General features: G+C 49.4%; 9 protein-coding genes across 9 annotated transcripts; 3 read left to right on the forward strand and 6 right to left on the reverse strand.

The window, feature by feature from the left end:
• Nucleotides 1–1642: 1642 nt before the first annotated feature.
• PENARI_c003G08371 (uncharacterized protein) lies at nucleotides 1643–2359 on the forward strand (the record flags this gene model as incomplete). The annotated part of the gene is made up of 1 exon (XM_022628581.1): nucleotides 1643–2359. One exon carries the CDS (start codon nucleotides 1643–1645, stop codon nucleotides 2357–2359), a length of 717 nt encoding a protein of 238 aa, XP_022491747.1.
• Nucleotides 2360–2419: 60 nt separating this feature from the next.
• Nucleotides 2420–4690, reverse strand: PENARI_c003G06539 (fungal specific transcription factor domain-containing protein; the record flags this gene model as incomplete). Its single annotated transcript, XM_022628457.1, has 6 exons — nucleotides 2420–3165; nucleotides 3221–3486; nucleotides 3544–3732; nucleotides 3805–4228; nucleotides 4443–4517; nucleotides 4603–4690. The coding sequence occupies 6 exons, from the start codon at nucleotides 4688–4690 to the stop codon at nucleotides 2420–2422; spliced, it is 1788 nt and encodes a 595-aa protein (XP_022491452.1).
• Nucleotides 4691–5720: 1030 nt separating this feature from the next.
• On the reverse strand, nucleotides 5721–6683 carry PENARI_c003G02729 (uncharacterized protein; the record flags this gene model as incomplete). Its single annotated transcript, XM_022628184.1, has 6 exons — nucleotides 5721–5724; nucleotides 5774–5907; nucleotides 5969–5974; nucleotides 6046–6347; nucleotides 6412–6476; nucleotides 6538–6683. 6 exons carry the CDS (start codon nucleotides 6681–6683, stop codon nucleotides 5721–5723), a joined length of 657 nt encoding a protein of 218 aa, XP_022491737.1.
• A 508-nt stretch (nucleotides 6684–7191) lies between these two features.
• Nucleotides 7192–8682, reverse strand: PENARI_c003G08326 (uncharacterized protein; the record flags this gene model as incomplete). The annotated part of the gene is made up of 1 exon (XM_022628578.1): nucleotides 7192–8682. One exon carries the CDS (start codon nucleotides 8680–8682, stop codon nucleotides 7192–7194), a length of 1491 nt encoding a protein of 496 aa, XP_022491872.1.
• A 1296-nt stretch (nucleotides 8683–9978) lies between these two features.
• On the reverse strand, nucleotides 9979–11574 carry PENARI_c003G11717 (uncharacterized protein; the record flags this gene model as incomplete). Its single annotated transcript, XM_022628814.1, has 1 exon — nucleotides 9979–11574. The coding sequence occupies one exon, from the start codon at nucleotides 11572–11574 to the stop codon at nucleotides 9979–9981; it is 1596 nt and encodes a 531-aa protein (XP_022491917.1).
• Nucleotides 11575–12046: 472 nt separating this feature from the next.
• Nucleotides 12047–13701, forward strand: PENARI_c003G02823 (flavin monoamine oxidase family protein; the record flags this gene model as incomplete). The annotated part of the gene is made up of 2 exons (XM_022628188.1): nucleotides 12047–12335; nucleotides 12419–13701. The coding sequence occupies 2 exons, from the start codon at nucleotides 12047–12049 to the stop codon at nucleotides 13699–13701; spliced, it is 1572 nt and encodes a 523-aa protein (XP_022491465.1).
• A 1153-nt stretch (nucleotides 13702–14854) lies between these two features.
• Nucleotides 14855–15610, forward strand: PENARI_c003G05575 (uncharacterized protein; the record flags this gene model as incomplete). The annotated part of the gene is made up of 3 exons (XM_022628383.1): nucleotides 14855–14978; nucleotides 15166–15423; nucleotides 15567–15610. 3 exons carry the CDS (start codon nucleotides 14855–14857, stop codon nucleotides 15608–15610), a joined length of 426 nt encoding a protein of 141 aa, XP_022492063.1.
• A 228-nt stretch (nucleotides 15611–15838) lies between these two features.
• PENARI_c003G00505 (Zn(II)2Cys6 transcription factor) lies at nucleotides 15839–17311 on the reverse strand (the record flags this gene model as incomplete). The annotated part of the gene is made up of 1 exon (XM_022628031.1): nucleotides 15839–17311. The coding sequence occupies one exon, from the start codon at nucleotides 17309–17311 to the stop codon at nucleotides 15839–15841; it is 1473 nt and encodes a 490-aa protein (XP_022491519.1).
• A 245-nt stretch (nucleotides 17312–17556) lies between these two features.
• Nucleotides 17557–18799, reverse strand: PENARI_c003G10701 (Gfo/Idh/MocA family protein; the record flags this gene model as incomplete). Its single annotated transcript, XM_022628746.1, has 3 exons — nucleotides 17557–17564; nucleotides 17615–18667; nucleotides 18763–18799. The coding sequence occupies 3 exons, from the start codon at nucleotides 18797–18799 to the stop codon at nucleotides 17557–17559; spliced, it is 1098 nt and encodes a 365-aa protein (XP_022492078.1).
• Between the last annotated feature and the right edge of the window lie 1023 nt (nucleotides 18800–19822).

Raw genomic sequence — 19822 nt, forward strand, 5'->3', positions numbered from 1 at the left:
GCTAAAGCAATCGATCTGCTTCGAACCTGCGTGGTCAAGCTACAACGACTTTTAGGCCCAACTCATCCTCACACTATCTCGAATCACTATATGCTGGTGGAATGGGAAACTGTCACGATCTGTACTGTATCCGGCCAATTGGAGATGTCAATGACTCTGTATTTCATTACCCCTATTTCCTGCTATTTATTCGGCAATTTCTAATTACATAATTGGGTCCGGATAACTTAACGTTAACTTAACTAACAGTTATATCATATACCCGAAGCCATTCGGATCATCTATAGACCCGGTTTCAGGCAGTATTCGTAAGATAATTGCGACAAGATCTTTAGGGAACATAGTCTTGAACGCGACGAGAAAGAAAAAAATTACGACAAGCCGGAATTAAAGCCCTAGTCAGCTACTTATCACCCTGGCATAGGTAGATGTGCATACGTATCTATCATCTTGTCACCCCTTCTCACCCCGTTCTCACCCCGTTCTCACCTCTGTCACCTCGGTCTCCGGAGTTCTCACCCATATCACCCACACTCACCCTAAGACAAATTTTTTCGCCATTTTAATTTTCAAGGCGCCTTGAAAATTGGCCGCGTACTATATGTGGCTTAAGTACGGCTGAGCGGACGGGAAGCCCTGTTCTCCACACCCTATAGTCGTATGTACATCATTCGGCATAGAAAGGACTTATATAGGACTTAGACTTACGTAGGCTTCATAGATCGCAGAAGATTGACTCGTGGTTATATATCCAACCACTTAGCGGCGTGTGGGTTGTGTGCGGCTAGTAGTTGGGTGGGTGTCGCTCGGGTGAGTTTAGGGTAAGAAGGGTGAGAAGGGTGGTGCGCTATAGATAGGGTGAGAATCAGGGTAAGAATCACTCAAGTTGCGCGATCATTGCATTGACCCCCTTAGCTAAAGAATAGCAGAATGTTATTGGATTATACTCCTCCACCTAAAACACTCGATATCTTAGCATCTGTATACAACCACAACTAGAAGCATTATACAACTAGGTTTCTTTATGGTATCTTCAACCTTGTAGGCTGCCTCGTCTGCCTTACGTTTTCAATATAATTGAGCTCTGATATTATTGGGATGGTTAAGTCGCACTAGTTACTTGTCGCGGAACCCCCAGAACTCATGCATGGATTTCTCGCAATCACAGTGGATCTGTTAGGGCCCTGCGAGGTCCTAGTGTAGCAGTAGGAATACGGGAAGTAGAGTCTATCGGCAAACGTATGTGTAGGAGAAAGCGCTCGGAGCGGACCACAGGTCGACTCTAATAGTTGTCAAGTGTGTATCAGTCAAGCCGATTTCGAGAATAGCTGTACGAAACGTCGAGGGAGAAATTGTACGTTGACGGGATATGATCTCATCATGGCCTGTAACGCAACCCCCTAGAATCTTCCACTATGCATTTAAAAATCGAGAAACCACGGACACGGTTCTTGAGTTTACCTCGTTGCCCGTGCCAAGAATGTCGACCACGGAGGACGGGATCCTTCAAACAGCCCGCTCCGCGATTATGGCATCCGGAAAATGGCAGTATTTAAGCGCTAGTAGACACGGCCAACAGTATTAAATATCAAACAAACATCATTTGATACTCAATACTCCTACCAAAAGGATTGCTACCAAGATGGCTCCGATCCACGTTGGCTGCCCGCTCTTCGATTACCAGACGATCGACATCATTGGACCATGCGATCTGCTCAATTCCGCGAGTGAGAGGCTCCTGAAGGGTATCAATTACTACGCCCCCGTGGATCCGAAACTTCTGGCAAAGGCGCCCGAATTCGTGTTCCACCATATCGGAGAGACCATGGAGCCGGTGCACCTGCATACAAGCTCTCTAACAGTGGTGCCTACGATCGCGGTGGACGACGTCCCCGAATTGGATATCCTCATCGTCGGTGGCGATAACCCTGCGGAAAGCAAGCTTCCTCCGAAATTGCAGGACCTCATTCGCCGCCATGCTGCCTCCGGAAAGTTACTGTTCACGATCTGCACCGGAGCCGCGGTTGTTGCAGCCACCGGCGCTCTAGACGGCAGGAGGGCCACAGTCAATAACGTCGAGTACAATTGGATTAAGAAGAGATACCCGAATGTCAAGTGGACAAAGGAGAAGAAGTGGATTGTTGACCGCAACATTTGGACTGGGAGTGGAGCTGTGGCCGGAATGGATATGGTCGCCCACTGGATCAAAGAGACTTATGGGCTGGACATTCTTATTCAGGCGGCATTGTCGCTTGATTATGAACCGCGGGATGTTGACGGACTTTACAATGTTCTGCCCCAGCGATACGATTCGACTGGAAACAAGGTCTCCACCCATGTCTTTCCCGACGAGATCTGAGGCATTTCTATGCTGAAATTGCAGTTTCGCGGATTTGAGGTCTGGAGCATGGGTCTCTTGTCAAAACTCTAAAGATGATGAACCTGTCATGCTAGAAAGTGTATCCATCAAAAAAATATCACCCCAAAGCTTCTCATCTTCTATTCTCTGGACTTCCGTAGTAATAGCGCTTTGTAGTGTGGGTAGATCCTGAGCCTGGGCGACGTGACGGCTCGAATACCGCACTGCAGGGCAGCGGCGCAGCCCTTGAACAGATGAGGCTGTGTTATTAAAACCGTTAAGCTCGTGATGAGCATGGAGGCTATCACGAGCCTGTGCGAGATCCTCTTTTGCCAATACATAGGAAGCTCTAACACTTCCCATGATCTCGGGCAGCCTCGAAAAGAGGCTCTTGGTGGGTATTTGCCTATCCGGCAATGGCTTAATAACCTGTAAATGAGACAACAGTTTATCAATATATTCTTGTAGATCCACAGTTTGCTGTGCAATCTCCACGTCCCACTGGGGTACTTCTGGCAGTCCCACGGACAACCTGTACAGCACAAAGACAGTTAGAACAACCTGACACCACGCAGAATATGGTAAGCTATTTTGCTCGGTAGCGGGAAGGGCGAAAAATGAATCGAGATATTCTTTCGTAGAGCTGACGCATTTGATCAAGTTGCTGATGACCATTGGATGTGCAGATAAGATGGTAAATTCTTCCTGCGCCTTTGGAGATGGAGGTCTTCTCTGCCCGTAGCAATATACCAAGCCCATTTCTTGAATCCGAATCTTGGCGGCATAATAGCCGTTGATCAGCAACACTAGGAATTTTATGTCAGCTAAATGAGAAGCCCCCAGACCTTGAGAAATTCCTACCCTTGTTGCGAAGATCAGTCGATAGGGACGACCACCATTCTTCTAACCACGTCGTGAATCGTCCAGCATGGATGTGCAACCGAGGGCTATGAATGCCTTCTGACCGGAGAGTCTCGCAGACTTCCTCAGTGAACTGTAGCACCTTTGTCATTGGGTATATCAAGAGGTCTGTCTCAGATTTTGGTTGTTGCTGCAGCATCATCGCGCATCGAAGCATGTCCTTATGAAATTGGAGATTGTTGGGCTTCCCCGAAGTCATTGCTATTCTATTAAAGTCAGCTCAAGCCTATTAGCGCTTATCCAGATAGGGCATGGCATCTTACATGTTAGACATGTAATAGCAGCCTAGATAAGCACGGCATGCTTCCCGGATATAAGTATCACTCAGCTCGGTTCGCAGCTCAACCAGGTCGGCAGCCTCTTGATCGAGGCGAAGGTCAATGACCATGCTGATTGCGATTTGTAAGTACTGGTATGCTTGCTGACTTCCTGGAACAAAGTGGAAATGGAACCTGACATTGGTCAGCTTGCTAGTGCCTCTGAGGCCGACAAAATAGAAGGTAACGTGGGAACTGAGATCTTACCAGGCAAGGTGGACAAGTAATCCCTGGAGCAGGTCTAGATCCTTCTCACCAGCCACGACAACCCGCTGGCTGAGGGATTCTTTAAATTGTCTGATCAGAGCGTCTTGAAGATGACAGTATTCCGAGGAAGCAGCAGCAACAGCTGCAAGTAATAGGAAAGGCCGGTCTTCAGCCATTGATGCAGCAGTACAGGAGTATGGAAGCCGCACAAATGGAAAGTAGGACGCCATGCCGCGGAACCTGTCTAAAAGATACTCGAGGACGACAGGACTGAGTCCCAAGTCGGTGATCCACGCGGCGTCCGTGGCAGTGGATAAGTCCCACGGATTTTCTAGGGTATTTTCAGTGGTATTCTGGTTTTCGCTTGACTCCGGGCATTCGCCCACTTCAGAATTAGGCAGGTACTCTTGGCTCATCCATTCAGCTGTTCGATGTGGCCTGTCGCTAGAATATTCGGGAATGGCAGGCGGCCCAAAATCGGTATCAACCGGGGGTTGGACTCCACAAAAGGGAGCGCTCGAGCGCGAAAGAAGACCGATGATATTGGTGAGCTTGGACTCAAGCTCGACCAGTCGGCTTCATCCCCTCCCTATCAGCAAAACTGACCTGTTGCCTGGAGAGCTCTTAGGGTCACTTACGGTTTCCCTCGTTGCGAAACTCGAGCTCGCTGTTTCGGCTCTGGAAATACGCATTGAGAGTTGGATCTGGCACATCTACTCAAATTAGCGTGAGATGAAGAATACGGTCAGGGATGTGACGCGCACTTAGTACAAGGCTGTCCCCCTCCGGGTCGAATACATTTCACCTTGAGGACACGGCATTTTCCGCACGCAGCTGTCGCTTTCTTCCGCTGACGAGATGAGTCCATCAGGATTGCGTTATCCATCGTCAGTAGGCTCGAAAAATGAGGGGCTTCTATGTGCTACGACGTTTAAAAACATAAAATCAGGCATTTCGGCTGACAAATCCACACCCTGCCCCTCATCTGAGCACCTCCGAATCATCTGGCCGCGTGAGATTTCACAATACCTACATTATGTAACATATTGAACTGTAGCCTGAATTAATGCCATAGTGTCTTGATGTGGCTGTGTGGTAAACTTCGACAATTAGATTACAGTAACCGGTCGATGGCGGACCTACCCGCAGGAGGCCCGAAGCCCTTCGCATGCCACAAACACCCAAGAAACGCACGCCAGCTTCTTGGTTAGAGATTTCCAGTAGCTGTATTCTAGTAGCCAATTTTGATGAACCTGAAGAGCCAATTTAGGTCATTTCAGATATCGTTAGGTCGACGCTAGTGGCCAACTTTAACGGCTATTTTGAGTGAATCCATTCCTTCAATTTAGGTCAATCTATGTCGGCGATCTTGTCGTGTGGGCATTTGATCTTCCACCCGTCTTTGCACTCCATGGTTCTCTCAATGAATATGTATCAGTAGTAAGCCCATTTTCTAGTCGGAGTGGCTATTCTAACTATTTCTTTATCAACTCTTTTCGGCTACTTAATTTTACGATTTTCCACAAGTTGTCATTCCATCGGCTACTATTTCACCATCTATTATGGCACTAGCTACCGGGTAAAGGGACCCATGAACAACCAAACGTAAGCAATGGTTATTAGCAAAGTTCATAACAGAAACATACATATTTTAAATTTACAGTCACTCACCCAAATTTACGGTGATGATCATCCGAGGGATTCCCCGAGGAGGTTACTAGTAGGTTAACTAGGAGATTAACCAGGAGATCATGCCCTCGGAGCCTATCTCTCTGCAGCGGCGGCGGTTGGTGAAGGAGAAGCAAGACAGGGGGGAGGAGAAACGACAGGAACTGAAACGGACTTAAGTGAAAGTATGAGAGTGGCTGATCGAGGTGAGAATCCTCGCCCTATGCTCACCCGCTCTCACCCTGTTCTCACCTCTATTACCCCAGTCTCCAAAGTCCTCGCCCATATCACCCACACTCACCCTAAGATCAAATCCGACGCCATTTTAGGGCTCAGGGCGCATTGATCGATTAAATAATCCGTGAAATTGCTAATTGGTAGCCAAGGATCCAGGAGACGTTGCCGATACAGATTCAAGAAACACTCATTGCAGAACTACGCCCAGTTAGTAGACAACCTCAATGGCACTGATGTACTTCATAGGGAGTTCACATACCAATTCCTTGTCATATATATTAGTTAGAGCGGACATGTCATCACGGATAGCACCGATATCAAAATCCGGATCGGCACATTGGGCGCAACTGTGCTGTTGTCATCACCATCGGTGAAGCACATTGTTGGATCCCAACGAATATAGTCACTTCCTTGCCATGTCTGAGAGTCCAAGAAACACCAATTTGATGGACTGTCCTTCATGCATACAAGATCAGAATGGTAGGTAAATATCAGTGGCAGCGCTCTCGCCTTGACCACGACATTGCCCTGGATTGTGGTCTCTTCTGCACAGACTGTTGCAACATTATCCTTCCAGGAACTCAGGGACGAGACACAGTCTGTGGTGCAGAGGTTCTCTACCTCAGCAGTCGTCCAGACTTTATTTATTAGCTTCGCTTCTTCGTTGGCAGACAACAACATGTTTGGACACAGCAGGCTTACAGTGGATGTCTGCCCCGTGCCCTACTAGGCCAATAGCGGTTTCATTGCAAGGAACGGTGGTGTTCCTGTTGAGGTGTTAAAGGGGTACGACATTTCAGGGAGACGGAACCAGAGGCAAGTACTCACAGTGCTGCAAGACACGTACTACTCAGAGAGAGCCCAGCAATCAAGGCGTCTGAATCATAGTTTTTGTACAGCGCAAAATCGGCCGCAACCCAAGTTGTCCATGCCGTAAGCAGGACAAAACAGAGTCTCAAGAAGGAGAATAACATTTTGTCCATTGGGTAGGCAAGGAGCTATGATACTCGAATTGCTCTTTGCACGAGGATGGATTCGACGGCATGAGGAACAGGAATGTCGGGGCACTTTTCTCTCTTCCTCTCCTCTTCACGAAGGGCTGCTTGAAGTGCCCCTCCTCGATGACCACGCCATCATTTATCCTGCCCGCTTCCCCTTGCATGATACAGGTACTAGGAATTTCGGGCAATTTGGAAGTTGTGCCTTGTGACTGCGGACTTGGTTCGCTTCCTGTCAGCCTGCACAAGGATACCAGAGATGAGGTGGCGGCTTACTCGGGATATCTCGTTCATTGAGTCACCGGGCCAGTCTCCTGCAGCCAATGGCCGAGGCGACATGCGAAATCTCTGATGCCTTCCGGAGAACTAAGAAGTAGTAGTTCAACAATTGCTGACACTGTGCGGCCTGTGCCTGACATAGTATCCCCGCAGAATAGAGCGTAGAAATCGTCTCCGGATTGAAGGCGGGATGGCACTGGGATATCTACCATGTGGGAGGGATATAATAATCCCCCCAACGGTCCGACTCAGCATCTCTGAAAGTATCGATAGTACCTTCTACCCCTTCCGGCCCAACAGACCAGACGCCTCCTTCAACCAGCTTGCGCCAACAATCCAACAAACGCTCCAGCCGCTGAGGGCGGTAGTAGTCACCACCAAAAGGCTTGAATCCATGCTGAAAGAGGTCTGCAACGCTTTCCCTATCAACAAGCTCCCCATCGCTTCTTCGTGCGCCTACGCTCCTGCCCCAACCATCATTGAAGGTGAACGGGAGCAACAGCCGAAATCCCTCCTCGGCCGTGTCAAGACCGTTTCTCTCCACTGCCGCAGTATACAGGCCTGCAGGGACGCGAGACGGTGTGTGCGTATCGGTGGAGTTTGAATAGAAGTCCGCCAATAAAAATGGACTTGTTGTTCTCGTGAGCTGGACAGGACGCTGGTCTCCGCTGTCGGCGGGGAAAAGGCACACTGGCGGTACGGTGTGCTGAGAGTGGGGCAATACGGTGAATGGCTGTGCTGCCACAAACCCAGACGAGTCAGCTGGGGGCAGGAGAAGGCCCGGAGCTATGTAGTGGAACCAGGGCCGTCTCGCGCGCGTCAGAAGCAAACGTGCAAAGGAAGGATCGGGCACCGAAGCGGCGTCCAGGACAGTTGATGTGACCAGTGGCTCTGGATTGTCCGCATCAGTCCCGGAAATGGGGCTGATCAGTGATGGTGGGTTTGGCAGCTGCGAGATGCGCGCCTCGATGGCTTGACACAGCCGATCCCACGCGCCGACACACGTAGTAACCTGGGCTTCGCTATAGGGCCGCCACTCCCAGGGCCCGATCTTCTCGAAGTCGAATAGGGCTGGCTCTTTATGAGGCGAAGCCACAACTTTTCCAAGATGAATAAGGTCAATCCAGTGGGAGAGCAGTGTCTCTAGTGGATTCCAAACGTCTGGATGATCCTCAACTGGAAACCCGTAGTCATAGGCATCAAGATGCATGAAGATCGCGACGCGATGGAAGCGTTGGTGGTAGATAACACCGCCACCACTGCCCTCAGCCGATAAGCCCGTGGCGACAGGGCACAAGCGCACCAGGCTGTCAGCCGGTTGGTCTTGAAGATCAGCTACAAATTCCTCAATAAGTCTGTTTGGCGTAGAGAGTCCCCATGTGAAAATAGAGAGTGGCGGGGGCAACTCGTCAGGACTATCACTAGGAGGTATCATAGCGGTGTCAAGGAAAGCCACCAGTGACGGATCAAGCCTTGGACGAAGAGCCTCAGCTTCAGCACCGAAGGCCGTGAAAAAGTTGGTGCTGTTGCCATTCAGAGTTGCCAGCGGACGGCCTTCAGCGAGCCAGGCATATTGGACCAGGTAGTTGTGTAGAGCTGCACATCGTTGGTAATCCATCCCTTCGACATAATCTCGTGGAGGGTTATCTGGCCTGACAAGCAAGCTGGTGATGTCCGGAAGTTGAGAAACATCCATTGAGATGAAATCGGAGTGTGTGGCTGTCAAAGGGGTATAACTATATCACAGCCTCTATTCAAAACACTGAGGACCAGATTAGAACCCTCGCTCATCAATAAAGGACAATGTGCAAAGAACTGAATCTATTAGGAAGAGTTGAGTGCGGTTGGTGTACGGAATCAGAGGGCAGCCCTACTAATCTAGACTATGAGCTGGCTCAGCGCGGTCGTACCCAAGGGCACGTGATCCTTGTGAGGATAGTGCTCCAACACCATTAGTACCCGATATTGGACGCGCATAACTCGGTTGAGAATGATACTCGATTTTGATATCACGGAGGGATACTGTAGCGTATCATGTGATTAGGATTGGAGAGAGCATCTCCGTGTCCGACATGGCCACTGCATGTAACCCTAATCTAGCTTTGTTTACCTTCGTAAATACAGCGATATTCGAAATTAGATATACCAAGATCCCTTGCACGGATTTATTCCCGAACCCTAACGTGAAACATGCTAACCCAATTACCGTGTAACATAATCTTCAAAGAGTTCTGCAGTCAAAGAAAGCCTACTGCTGAATTAATGATAAAAGCGAGGTCAGACTGCGCTTTTATAGTGGTTGTTGAGGAGCCAAACGGGTTTGTCCCATATTTTTTTTATGACTTCATTTGCATGCATTTCTACAAAAGCCATAACGGAGTAGATGCTCGTCGACATTTCATACAATACCATAGTAGTAAAGGGACAATCAATCACAGTGAATCTGTAGATCACTTGTGGTTCTGTATCTCCACTATATGCAATAAAGCCTCACAAAGATCACGATCTTCCATGAATGAACGTGAGTCCGTCGGTCTCTTCATCGGTGTTACTGTATGGAAAAGCGGCACAACGGACTATTGATTACAGTATGGTACTGGTATGTACATGCATTGCGCACCATTGAGATCTTGCAGCCAGATCCTTGCTTAAAGCAAGACGTGCCTCGCGATCGAAAAATCTCTCTAAGGCCTATCCCTACTTATTTATCACGGGAATGTTCCTACAGAGCCTGAAATCCACTAACAACTTTAGGGAATTGTGACTGCAAAGTGGTAGTTGGGGAGCACGAAAGGGAACAAAAGGCTAAATTCGAGCAGAGATGGGCCCAAGTCCCGATGAACGTCTCCAGGAAGGAAGCAATTTGATTAATTATACATAGATATTGACAGACATGCATATAAGCAGATAACGTAAATAGAGGATATAGAAAGGGGATATAAAAAAACAGAGTTAAACAACAAGCACGAATTACGGAAACCCAGATATCCAACTAGGCGGGACCATCACGGATCCGGAGAAAAGTCTCATATTGCTTCCGAGTGAGCTGGCGACACCTCTTGCCCCAGTAGATCATAGGGATAGTGGTCATAATAAAGAAGAAGCTCAGCACACCAATCGCAACAAAAACCTGGGCCAAGGTCTGCGCATCCATCCAGTACCCAGCGGAGAAAGTGAAGATACAGCCGATGGTGTTATTAATAACAGACACCCCCACCATACCTTCCAGAACCATGTCCGGATACGCGTCCATAAGATACGCCATGCTGAGATCACCCGCACAGCCCCAGCCAAAGCCGATGAATCCCAGTCCGACGTACGGCCACGGCCAGTTCCAGCCTTTGTCTGAACCGATACCAAACAACATGAGTCCCGTCGGGCCGATGAACGCCACTGGCAGGAGGAGCCAAAGACGCATTTCGGCCTCGAAGATGCCGTTGTTGCGTTTGGCCATCCAGAGCACGAAGAAGTCACTGAACCATCCGCCGTAGATACAGCCCAGGAGCGCGCCGATTAGGGTCGGCACGTTCATGATGCCTACAGCAGCGTCTGTGTAGAACCAGGGTGCTCCGTACCAGTTGTCCTCTTCGACGGTGAGGTAGAAGGTCAACCAGGCATCCTGGGCGCCCCACTGCAGTCCCGAGTAGAGGACTGCCGGGAAGGAGAAGACGCGCAGAGTATGAAGCAGACGACGGCAGTACTGCTTAAAACCCGTGCCGACCAAGGTTGGCGAGGGTGTGATCAAGGCGATGCGCTGGAAGTACGTTTTCCCTTTCTGCTGACCGCATTCCTCGTCGAGTACAGTAGATGATGTGGCCTGCACTTTGGCGATTCCTTTTTCCTTTCCGTCCAGCGGAAGGTCAGTTGGTTCGCCCGGGGGAGTACGCGGCGCATCATGTCCTTGAATAGGGTTCTTCCGATCGAAGGATGTCTCCTCCAATCCGAAGAAGAACAAGACCAGCAAAAAGCCGGAGATAATCACAGCGAGCCAACCGACCCATCGCCAGCCAAACGCTTGACTGTCAACAATGAAGCCGGCAACCAAGGGACCAGTAAAAGTACCGATGCTGGTCGCCAGGACGTACAAGCCGAGCACGAGACCTCTCCGGTGCTGAAAGAACAGATCGGAGAGCGACAACTGGGCCAGCGCTTCGGCGCATGACTCGGCTGCACCGACGAACAGCTGACTTCCGATATTATCCCCGGATGTTTGCACCCGGGCCAACCAGATCGAGCCAACGATCGTCGACAGCAGACAAATCATGTACGAGATGCGTCTCCCATACAGGAAAGGTGCAGGGCCAAGTAGCAACGTGGTGTACCCAATACCCACAAACAAGACCCCGGCAGCAACGTTGATTTGGTCCCAGCTGATCCCCAGCTCGACGTTCATGCCGTTGCCAGCCGTCCCCGCATCGTTCGAGGTGGCCGCAGTAAACGCGACGATCAACAGGACCAGGAACGCATGCCAGTACCGTCTCCATGTGCTCCAATTCAGTGGGTCGTCTGGTGAGTCGGTCGGCGTGGGAATCAGTGTGATCTCACCGTTGGCGGTGGAGATGCGTTCAGTCCCGTTGAGAACTTCCATGTCAAGGCGACCAGAGCGAACTCTGATCCAGAAACTGGGCCAGGGGCAGTCATGCACGCATTTTAATATATTTATGTTGGGCTAAGAAGAAGAAAACAAAGTGAAGAAATTGGGCTGATAAGAAATTTGATGTGGAGCGAAGATAAGAGGGCTAAGCAATGCGTAGACCTACTGGAACCGACTAGCTTCATTTCTGCATCCAACCAGCCAACAGCCCTATATCTACATATCTACATATCTACACTTCTACACTATATTTGCATCTGCCAATATCTCCTTATGTCGGTACTTATGCCGATAAGCGCATATTCAAGGCCCGGCTGGACGTGCCTATTTCAGCTTAATCCCTTGGCGCATTTCAGCCCCCTTATATCTCCCGACTTCACTCCCCAAATCTTACTCTCGGACCTCAACATCCTTGTGTACTCTTCCAAAACTTCTTTAAAGCCGAATGTCAACTTGTCAGCTCAGAATGGCCCAATCTTTCCACATCGCTTCTCCGCTCTCGGGCAGTAGTCCCATAAAACCAAGTAATTGTGGCTCCGACCTGGTTGCACCTTTCGCAACTCCGCAGGAGTCGAAAACATGTGCAGCGAGGTCGGAGCGCAAGAAGGTGATTGTGGTAGGTGCAGGAATCTCTGGTCTGCGCGCCGCCGCCGTTCTGCACCGTCACGGCTGTGAAGTCGTGGTGCTCGAGGCGCGCGATCGCATTGGTGGAAGAATCTTGACCAGCAGAACAGGTGACCGTGTTCGAGACATCGGTACGATCACGACTGTTCACAACAAATTCGCCCAGATAGAAGAAAAGAAAAGGATGGAATGTACTGACTGGGTTTACACATAGGTGCCGCGTGGATGCACGAAACCTCCCAGAACAGTCTGGTGAAGCTGATCCCTCAGCTGAATATTCCTTATTACTATGACGATGGCCTCCCGTTGTATTTCACCCGGGAAGGGCGAGCTGGATCCCAGTTCAAAGCTAAGAAAGTCGCCGACGAGTTCGCCGACTACTGCGAGTGGTTTTACGAAACAAACCCCGAGGCCGAGGACCGTCCGGTCCATGAGTTTGCTAAAGAGTTTGTGCTGCAGCACAAGCTCATTACCGAGGATGAGCGCGACTGGGCGCCGCAGGCTGTCCGCGAGGTGGAATTGTGGATTGGAACCAGTACCGACCAAGCCTCGGCCAAGCATCTGTCTTATTTTATTACAGAGCGCAATTTGTATATGAAAGGTGGCTATGATCGGATCGTGGACTGGACTGCCGAGCCTCTTCGCAAAGATCCGAACATCATCCGACTCAACCACCATGTCGAGAACGTCGCGTGGAGTGAATCGGGCGATGAACCAGCTCGCATCCGGTACAAGGATGCTGCTGGGAATTTCGGCTTCGTTGAGGGTGATGCAGTGGTGATGACTAGCCCACTGGGCGTCTACCATCATAACCTCATCTCCTTCAACCCGCCCTTGCCGAGTGACATCCAAGAGGGCATGTCCAGGTTCAGCTACGGCGCCCTGGGCAAAGTGTTTTTCGAATTCGTTGACGTCTTCTGGTCCAAGGACAACGACCAGTTCGTCTTCTATCCCTCTCCACCAGAAGAGTCGGAGGCGTCGTCCGGCTCCTCCGTGAAATCCAGCACGAGCATGAACTCCATCGGGGAGAAAGACAATATCCTCAACTACGCGACCGTGACAATCAACCTGTGGATTATGACGGGCGGCAAGGAGCTGTGTGTGCAGATTGCGGAGCCTCTGACGCAGCGCATCGAGGCCATGCAGGATTTGAAGGAGATCTATCAGTTTTTTGAACCGCTGTTCAAGCTGTTCCGCACGGAGCCTTATAAGGCTCTGCCCCGTCTGGTCAATGTTGAAACTACACATTGGACCCAGGACCCGTTGGCTGGGTTTGGGACTTACTCGGCTGACAAGGTTGGGGATGATCCGCAGCTGCTTATCAATGCCTTTGAGAATCATAAGGGTAGTCGTTTGCAGTTTGCTGGTGAACATTGTACTCTTGTTGCTAATGGCTGTGTTCATGGTGCTTTCAAGACGGGTGAAACCGCTGCTACCAATTTGCTTCAGAGCCTTGGCATTCCGTTTAGTGATGATGAGGTCGCTGAGTTGAAGTGAGTGCTTTCCATCCTTGGGGAATTGGATTGGGCATTTGGGCCCTAGAGGTTCAGCTACAGTGGCTATTTAGATACATTTAGTACTAAGTCAGTAGTACTCTTGGCATATTTCGGCATAATTTCATATCAGTTCTATGAATTACATTTTGGAGATGCCTTCCTTCTGGGTAATTAGGAAGTGGAAAACACGCACGGAGCCACTGTTGGGCATTCCTGGTATAGATCTGCCTAATGCTCCACTTTCGCTATTCAGCTACCCTGAAGGTGTGAGTTTCAGCGGTAAATCCCTCAAATGGAGCCAGTGGAAATGAAGCGGAAATCCCGAGTCCCCGAAATGTTTCACGGTTAGTTTTGAGTTCGTTATCTGTCGTAGTTCCTCTATGATCAGACCCAGTCACACAGAATGCTGAGATATTGCTCCACCACTAAGCTTCATCAACTGAAAGAAGAATCAAATTCAATTAGCCTAAGATATACCAAACAACGTAGCTAAACAGACGGAAAATACAGTATTGCTGGCCACAAAGAACCACGGGTCGAGCCGAAGTGGCGTGCAAACCTTGTGGAAGCTTGGCTTTAGCAACTTGGATGCTTGTGCTCCCTTTGGAAGTATCTTCAGAAGCATTCATTTGAAGTCTTCTAGGAATGCCTCCCCATCGCTGGTATGATCAACGAAGGTGTAAGCAACTAAAGCAGCAAACAACAGCCCCAGGGGGCCAAGACCCTGTGGGGGCCGAAAGACGAAGACTTTGACATTGCAAGATATGCAACTCTGATCAATATGAACGCTTGAAGAATTCAAAGCTATATCCGTCTTGAGTATATCTCCGTCTTGAGTATATCTCCGTCTTGAGTACATCTCGAGTTCCAAACGTGATATTTGCCTTTATTGCCATGTTAAACCATCAATCTCATCGCTGGTGATGATCGACATACAGTATTCCAAAGACAGAAAAACGCCAAGTTCACTGCGCCCGGTCATCAGTAGCTCAGGTCTGGGCAAAATGAGGCTGAGAGTTTCTTCAAATTCCCAAATAGGGGGCTTTTCTGATATGTTGTCCCCGGCCTGGAAACAGCAGATGCATTGAGACGTCCCACAAACAAGCCCACATACTTCACCCCGAGTCAGAGTCAACTGGTCTCCCAGCGTCAAGATGGCCAACTGCACCTGGCAAGATGGCCGAATCTTCGGCGATCCCCTTGCACCATGCGGACCACTGAATACCACCAACCCCGTGGCAGCTTGCTGCGCTGTCGGAGACGTCTGTCTTTCAGATGGTATCTGCCACACGACCAAATCGCTCGCGGGCGGAACGAGTTTCTATACAGCTGCTTGTTCCAATGGGGGGAATTACACAGATCCCAGATACGCGAGTATCTGTCCTGATCGTTGTGGTATGCCGAACACGCAGAATCACCCGAAGATATAAGCTCGTATGCGGCTAACCACTTTCTTTGTATACAGGAAACGATATACTACCTGATATAAAATACCAAAGTGATTCAACGTGGGTATGTTGCGGCACTGACGCAGAAGGGAATCGAGACTGCGAACATCCAACAGATGAGAAATTCGGCGCGGCGGATAAATCGGCGCTCGTTACTCTTTGGACAGCCGGTGTATCGACGCCTACTTCGGCTATCGTGTCTTCGACTGCGTTGGGTACATCAAGTGCATCGGGTACTCCTACACAGACCGCTGAGCCGGCATCATCTTCGGATGGTGGGTTATCTACAGGGGCGAAGGCTGGGATCGGGGTTGGGGTAGGGGTTGGGGCTATTGCTGTGTTACTGATTGCGGTGCTTTTTGTCTTGAGAAGGAGGAAGCATGCGCGGATCGCGAATGTTGAGTGTGAGGATCATCAGTCGGCGCCTTTGAGTGGCTTACCTCAGGGATTGCCGCCTTCTGAATTGCCTGGGGAGAATAAGGCTTCTCGTTCGCGGATTGAGCTACAGTAATGTGATAGACGAAGGGGAGATGTATTCTTGTCATTTCAGGGGCATATAGACCTTTTGTGCATCTGTTTTACTTACATATTCCTTAATGCTAACATAAATATTAATCATCTGCTTCTCCTCATTCATTGCGCAAAATACTAGATACCTGAAACGCATTATATTTATTGTTATAGAAGTGACTAGGGTGGCATCGCAACATGAAGATGTGTATCAACCAAATCAAACAAAGTGCCCTCGAATCCAGACTCTCGTGAAGACCTGACAAGCTTCACGAATTCCTGAAGCCGCGACGCACTTGAGCTTTGGACAGCGAACGAAGCCAAACGTTCCAAGAGATCTTCTCCAGGACCTTTTATCTCGAACATGGCCATTGTCAACGGGAATACTACCGGTAGAGCGGTAGTTTCCTTAGCCGACGATTTGGCAAAGAATGCCAACTCGGCAAAGATGTTATTTGCCAATTTTTGCGCTCCGGCATGTTCAACTCCGAGCGGATGCCGCAGCCGGTGAATGAGCAATAAAGCTGCTAGGCGGTAGACATTTGCCTGCGTCACCATTGCGAGAACCGCATGCTGGCCGTAATTTTCGAAAATATGAGCAGGCGTTTTGGGCCGCCAATATTGAAGGGCTTCCTCGATATCATCCAGTCGATCATAAATTGCAGAATGTGATTCGGATCCAGCCTCAAAAACATTCCTCTTCAAAGTGTGGCTGCACTCGCAGATATCGTAGAGGTGAGGCAGAAGAGTTGCGCACAGACCAGCATAGCGGTCAACAATTATGCGCCGTTGGGGATGAAGGCGTATAATAGGGATTTCACGATGGATCAGGCACTCCACCGTGTCGATCAGAATAGGAGTCATAGTTATTGTGTCCATGATTGGGAATTGTATTAATCGCGGAAGCCATTTTTTCGTGGACATGAGCGCGCTCCGGACGATTGAGTGGGCCGTATTCGAATATGGTGCTGTGAGCACGTTGAACACGTACATAGTCTGGCCCAGAAAAAGCGCGCATGCCGCGTCGTAATCGTGTGAGATCTTTACACTTCGCAATCGTTGCAATCCTATTGCTGCTTTGCACATATCGGGCTCGCCGCGACGCATGACAAGCGATCTCTGGTAGCTTGTCATCAGGCCCAGAAAGGCCAAGTAGCCTTCTGTCAGGGTGGGGGCCGAAAGACATAACAAAGCATAGACGGTCTTTTGAGACTCGGGAATGAAGCTGGAGCCCAGCATGAAAGGTAGGTGGATGACTGAGAACTGTTCCACATCCAGCACGGTGCGCAACGCGTCTGATGTGGATTGGAGGTTGAGGGTTGAGGCGAGCAATTTTTCCGGTGCTATCACCACGGCACCTGTAGATTCGGGTGTCCATGATGCTTCAGTTACATTGGTTAGTGAGGTCGACATCGACCGTCGGCTGGACACGGTAGATGAGGCATGGCTGTCGCTCGCCACGGACTCGACGCTGGAGACCTGCGTTCCCCCCACAGGGGTCTTTGGAGAGAGACGCCGGCTCACGCGCTTGTTGCGACGCAAGATGGAGCATGGTAACTTTAGGCGAATGCATCTGGTGCACGCTGGGTTATCAGTCGCAATGGCGCATTTCTCCTTACTCAAGCGGCAGCGGTCGCAGGCCTTCACCACCATGGTCTCGGGACGCTAACCCTTCAAACAGAGTATCCCAGAAGACGCCGACTGTTGTAGATCTGGGGAGGGAAGGTATGAAGAGGGAATAGGTTTTCCCCGCTTTCCCCAGAGTTGACCGAGAGCCGAGAGATCAACGCGTAGACTTTCCACTTTTGGGATAGCTTCTATATTTGAGAACGTAGACGGCTTTATATGTACTTGGAGACTTGATGAATAGGCTATAGTAATATAATTGTCAGAGCTATTTATATGACTTTACTTGTTGGCAACTTGAAGAATGGATTATATAGATCGACTATTCACCCGGATAGGTCGTGTTGCCCTGGCGTCGGATCTCGTCCATGATATCCATCATATATATGGTTTCCGCCCATGGCATGACTGTGCTCTCCTTACGGCCCTCAAGAATGTCAAGTGCCGTATTCTCAGCCTCGTGAACAAAGCCGCGTCCCAATGTTGCGAACTCATACTTCTTCCCTTGACAAGCCTCCCTCGGGAAAAACGCACGATCGGGATTTCCTTCTTGCTTCGACCATACAGTAAAGGACTCAGGCGCAGAAGGTGTTCTTCCCTCGATCTCAATATACCCATTGGTGCCGTGTATAACAGCAAAGACTTCGCCGGGGGCACCAAGAGCTTTCGTGGTTGAAGTAACAATGCCTTGCTGACCGGTTGAGGCATAATGCAAGATGGTACTCGTAGTGATCTCAATCCCTTCTTCATGGGTCTGTGCAGCCAAGATTCGTGGCATTTCGGACTGATCAGGTGTTTTACCTCCCAGTGCCATTCGCGCCCAGGTAAGCGAATAGACACCAATATCCAATAAAGACCCCGCACCGAGCGTGAGATCACGGTATCGGGAGGTACTTGGAAGCGAGGCAATATCCACACCCGAGGCAAAATCGGAGAAGACCCGGAAGACATCTCCAATGATCTTTTCTTCGTGGAGGAGTCGCTGGAGTTCGATGAAAATCGGTCGGTGACGAAGCCACATGGCTTCTGCGACGTAAACGTTCTTTTCACGAGCAGCTGCAAAAATCTCCCTAGATTGCTTTGCATTCAATGTGAATGATTTCTCGCACAAGACATTCTTACCCGCGGAGATGGCTTGCATGCAATCGCGGAAATGAAATCCGTGGGGAGTACCAATGTAAACAATGTCCACATTGGCATCGCGATAGACTTCCTCATAAGTGTCATATACCCGTGGGCTTTGTCCTTTGCAGTATGTTTTCACGAAGTCTTGACCCCTTTGAGCGTTTGACGTGCCGATGGCTTGGATAACATGTTCCACTTTAGAGTCTTCTCTTTCGAGAAAAAGGTCACCCACGAACCATGAGGATATCATGCCGGTCGCTTGACAGAAAAGTTAGGTTTCAACACATCAACAATGCCCGAAGAGCGCAACCGAGAATGCCTTTAATTCTGAACTTGAGCAGAGGGAGACTTACTGATAATACCCCAACGAACAGTAGGACGGCTAGGCATGATGGCTAAACTGAGTCTTTTTCGCTTAATGAATTGACAAGTATCTCGTACAGTGAAGACCACAACAGATAGTAGAATGCCCTTGAAGCTCTCGTAGTATGCAACAGACGCAGTATAAGTGGGCAGCCTTACAATATGCGACTGAGGATGTTAAATATCGATCTGCTCTCAATACTCGAAGAGGGCCGGGTATAGATCGAGCTACTTTGGTGACAAACGCCGGAAACAAGGGCCCGATGCCCGTTGTCTAGCCTCTTGTCGAATAAACTGCATGGCTAACACAAAAAAGCATCACGATTGACTCTTCTACCAGCAGCTATATGTGATATCCAAGCTTCACATTACTGAATTCTATACTTATACCAATAGAATATGATATACCTTTCTTTAACGACTCAAGTCGGTGTTAGCCGGGGAAAGCCCAACCCCGCATCCCTCGGGATTCCCCGGGCTTAGCCGGGGATCCCCATCTCCCCTCTCTCCGGTACTTCCATGCCAAGCTTTAACCAAAGAACGGCTGATTGTACCTAGAAATAATTCCAAGGAGTATACACCTGTAGGCCATGTAATCCAACATGGCTCAGTATTTCCTCCCGTGGTATCAATGACTCAGCCATAAAACCTGTTACCAGAACATCGGCAGTTGAATAGCCGAGAAACCTCGGGAACTAGAATCCGCGTTGTACTGTATACTGCAGTACATATAGTCGTGGAGAATATTCCGAGTTGGAGATGAACATAGCCAGGTAAATTTAGAAACAGGTGGATTGAGCCAATTCGTTAAGCCTACTGGCATGAAAGACGATATCCGTAGACACCTAGGGGGTTATTATTATCCTGGCGCACTCTTGTGTTCATTTTTACCCCTTGTAGTTGTGCCAAGTATGGAGAATGCGATGGTGCTTTTAGCCTACATTTTTCTAAAAAGAGATTCAAGCGTGGGGCTTCTCTCGTGCCCAATATGTTTTCACCAAAGCTACTACTGATACGCCTCTCATCTCATTAGATCCCCACAAACAGGAA

The sequence above is a fragment of the Penicillium arizonense genome (assembly GCF_001773325.1).
Source record: "Penicillium arizonense strain CBS 141311 chromosome Unknown PENARI_contig003, whole genome shotgun sequence".
NCBI classification, from domain to species: Eukaryota; Fungi; Ascomycota; class Eurotiomycetes; order Eurotiales; family Aspergillaceae; genus Penicillium; species Penicillium arizonense.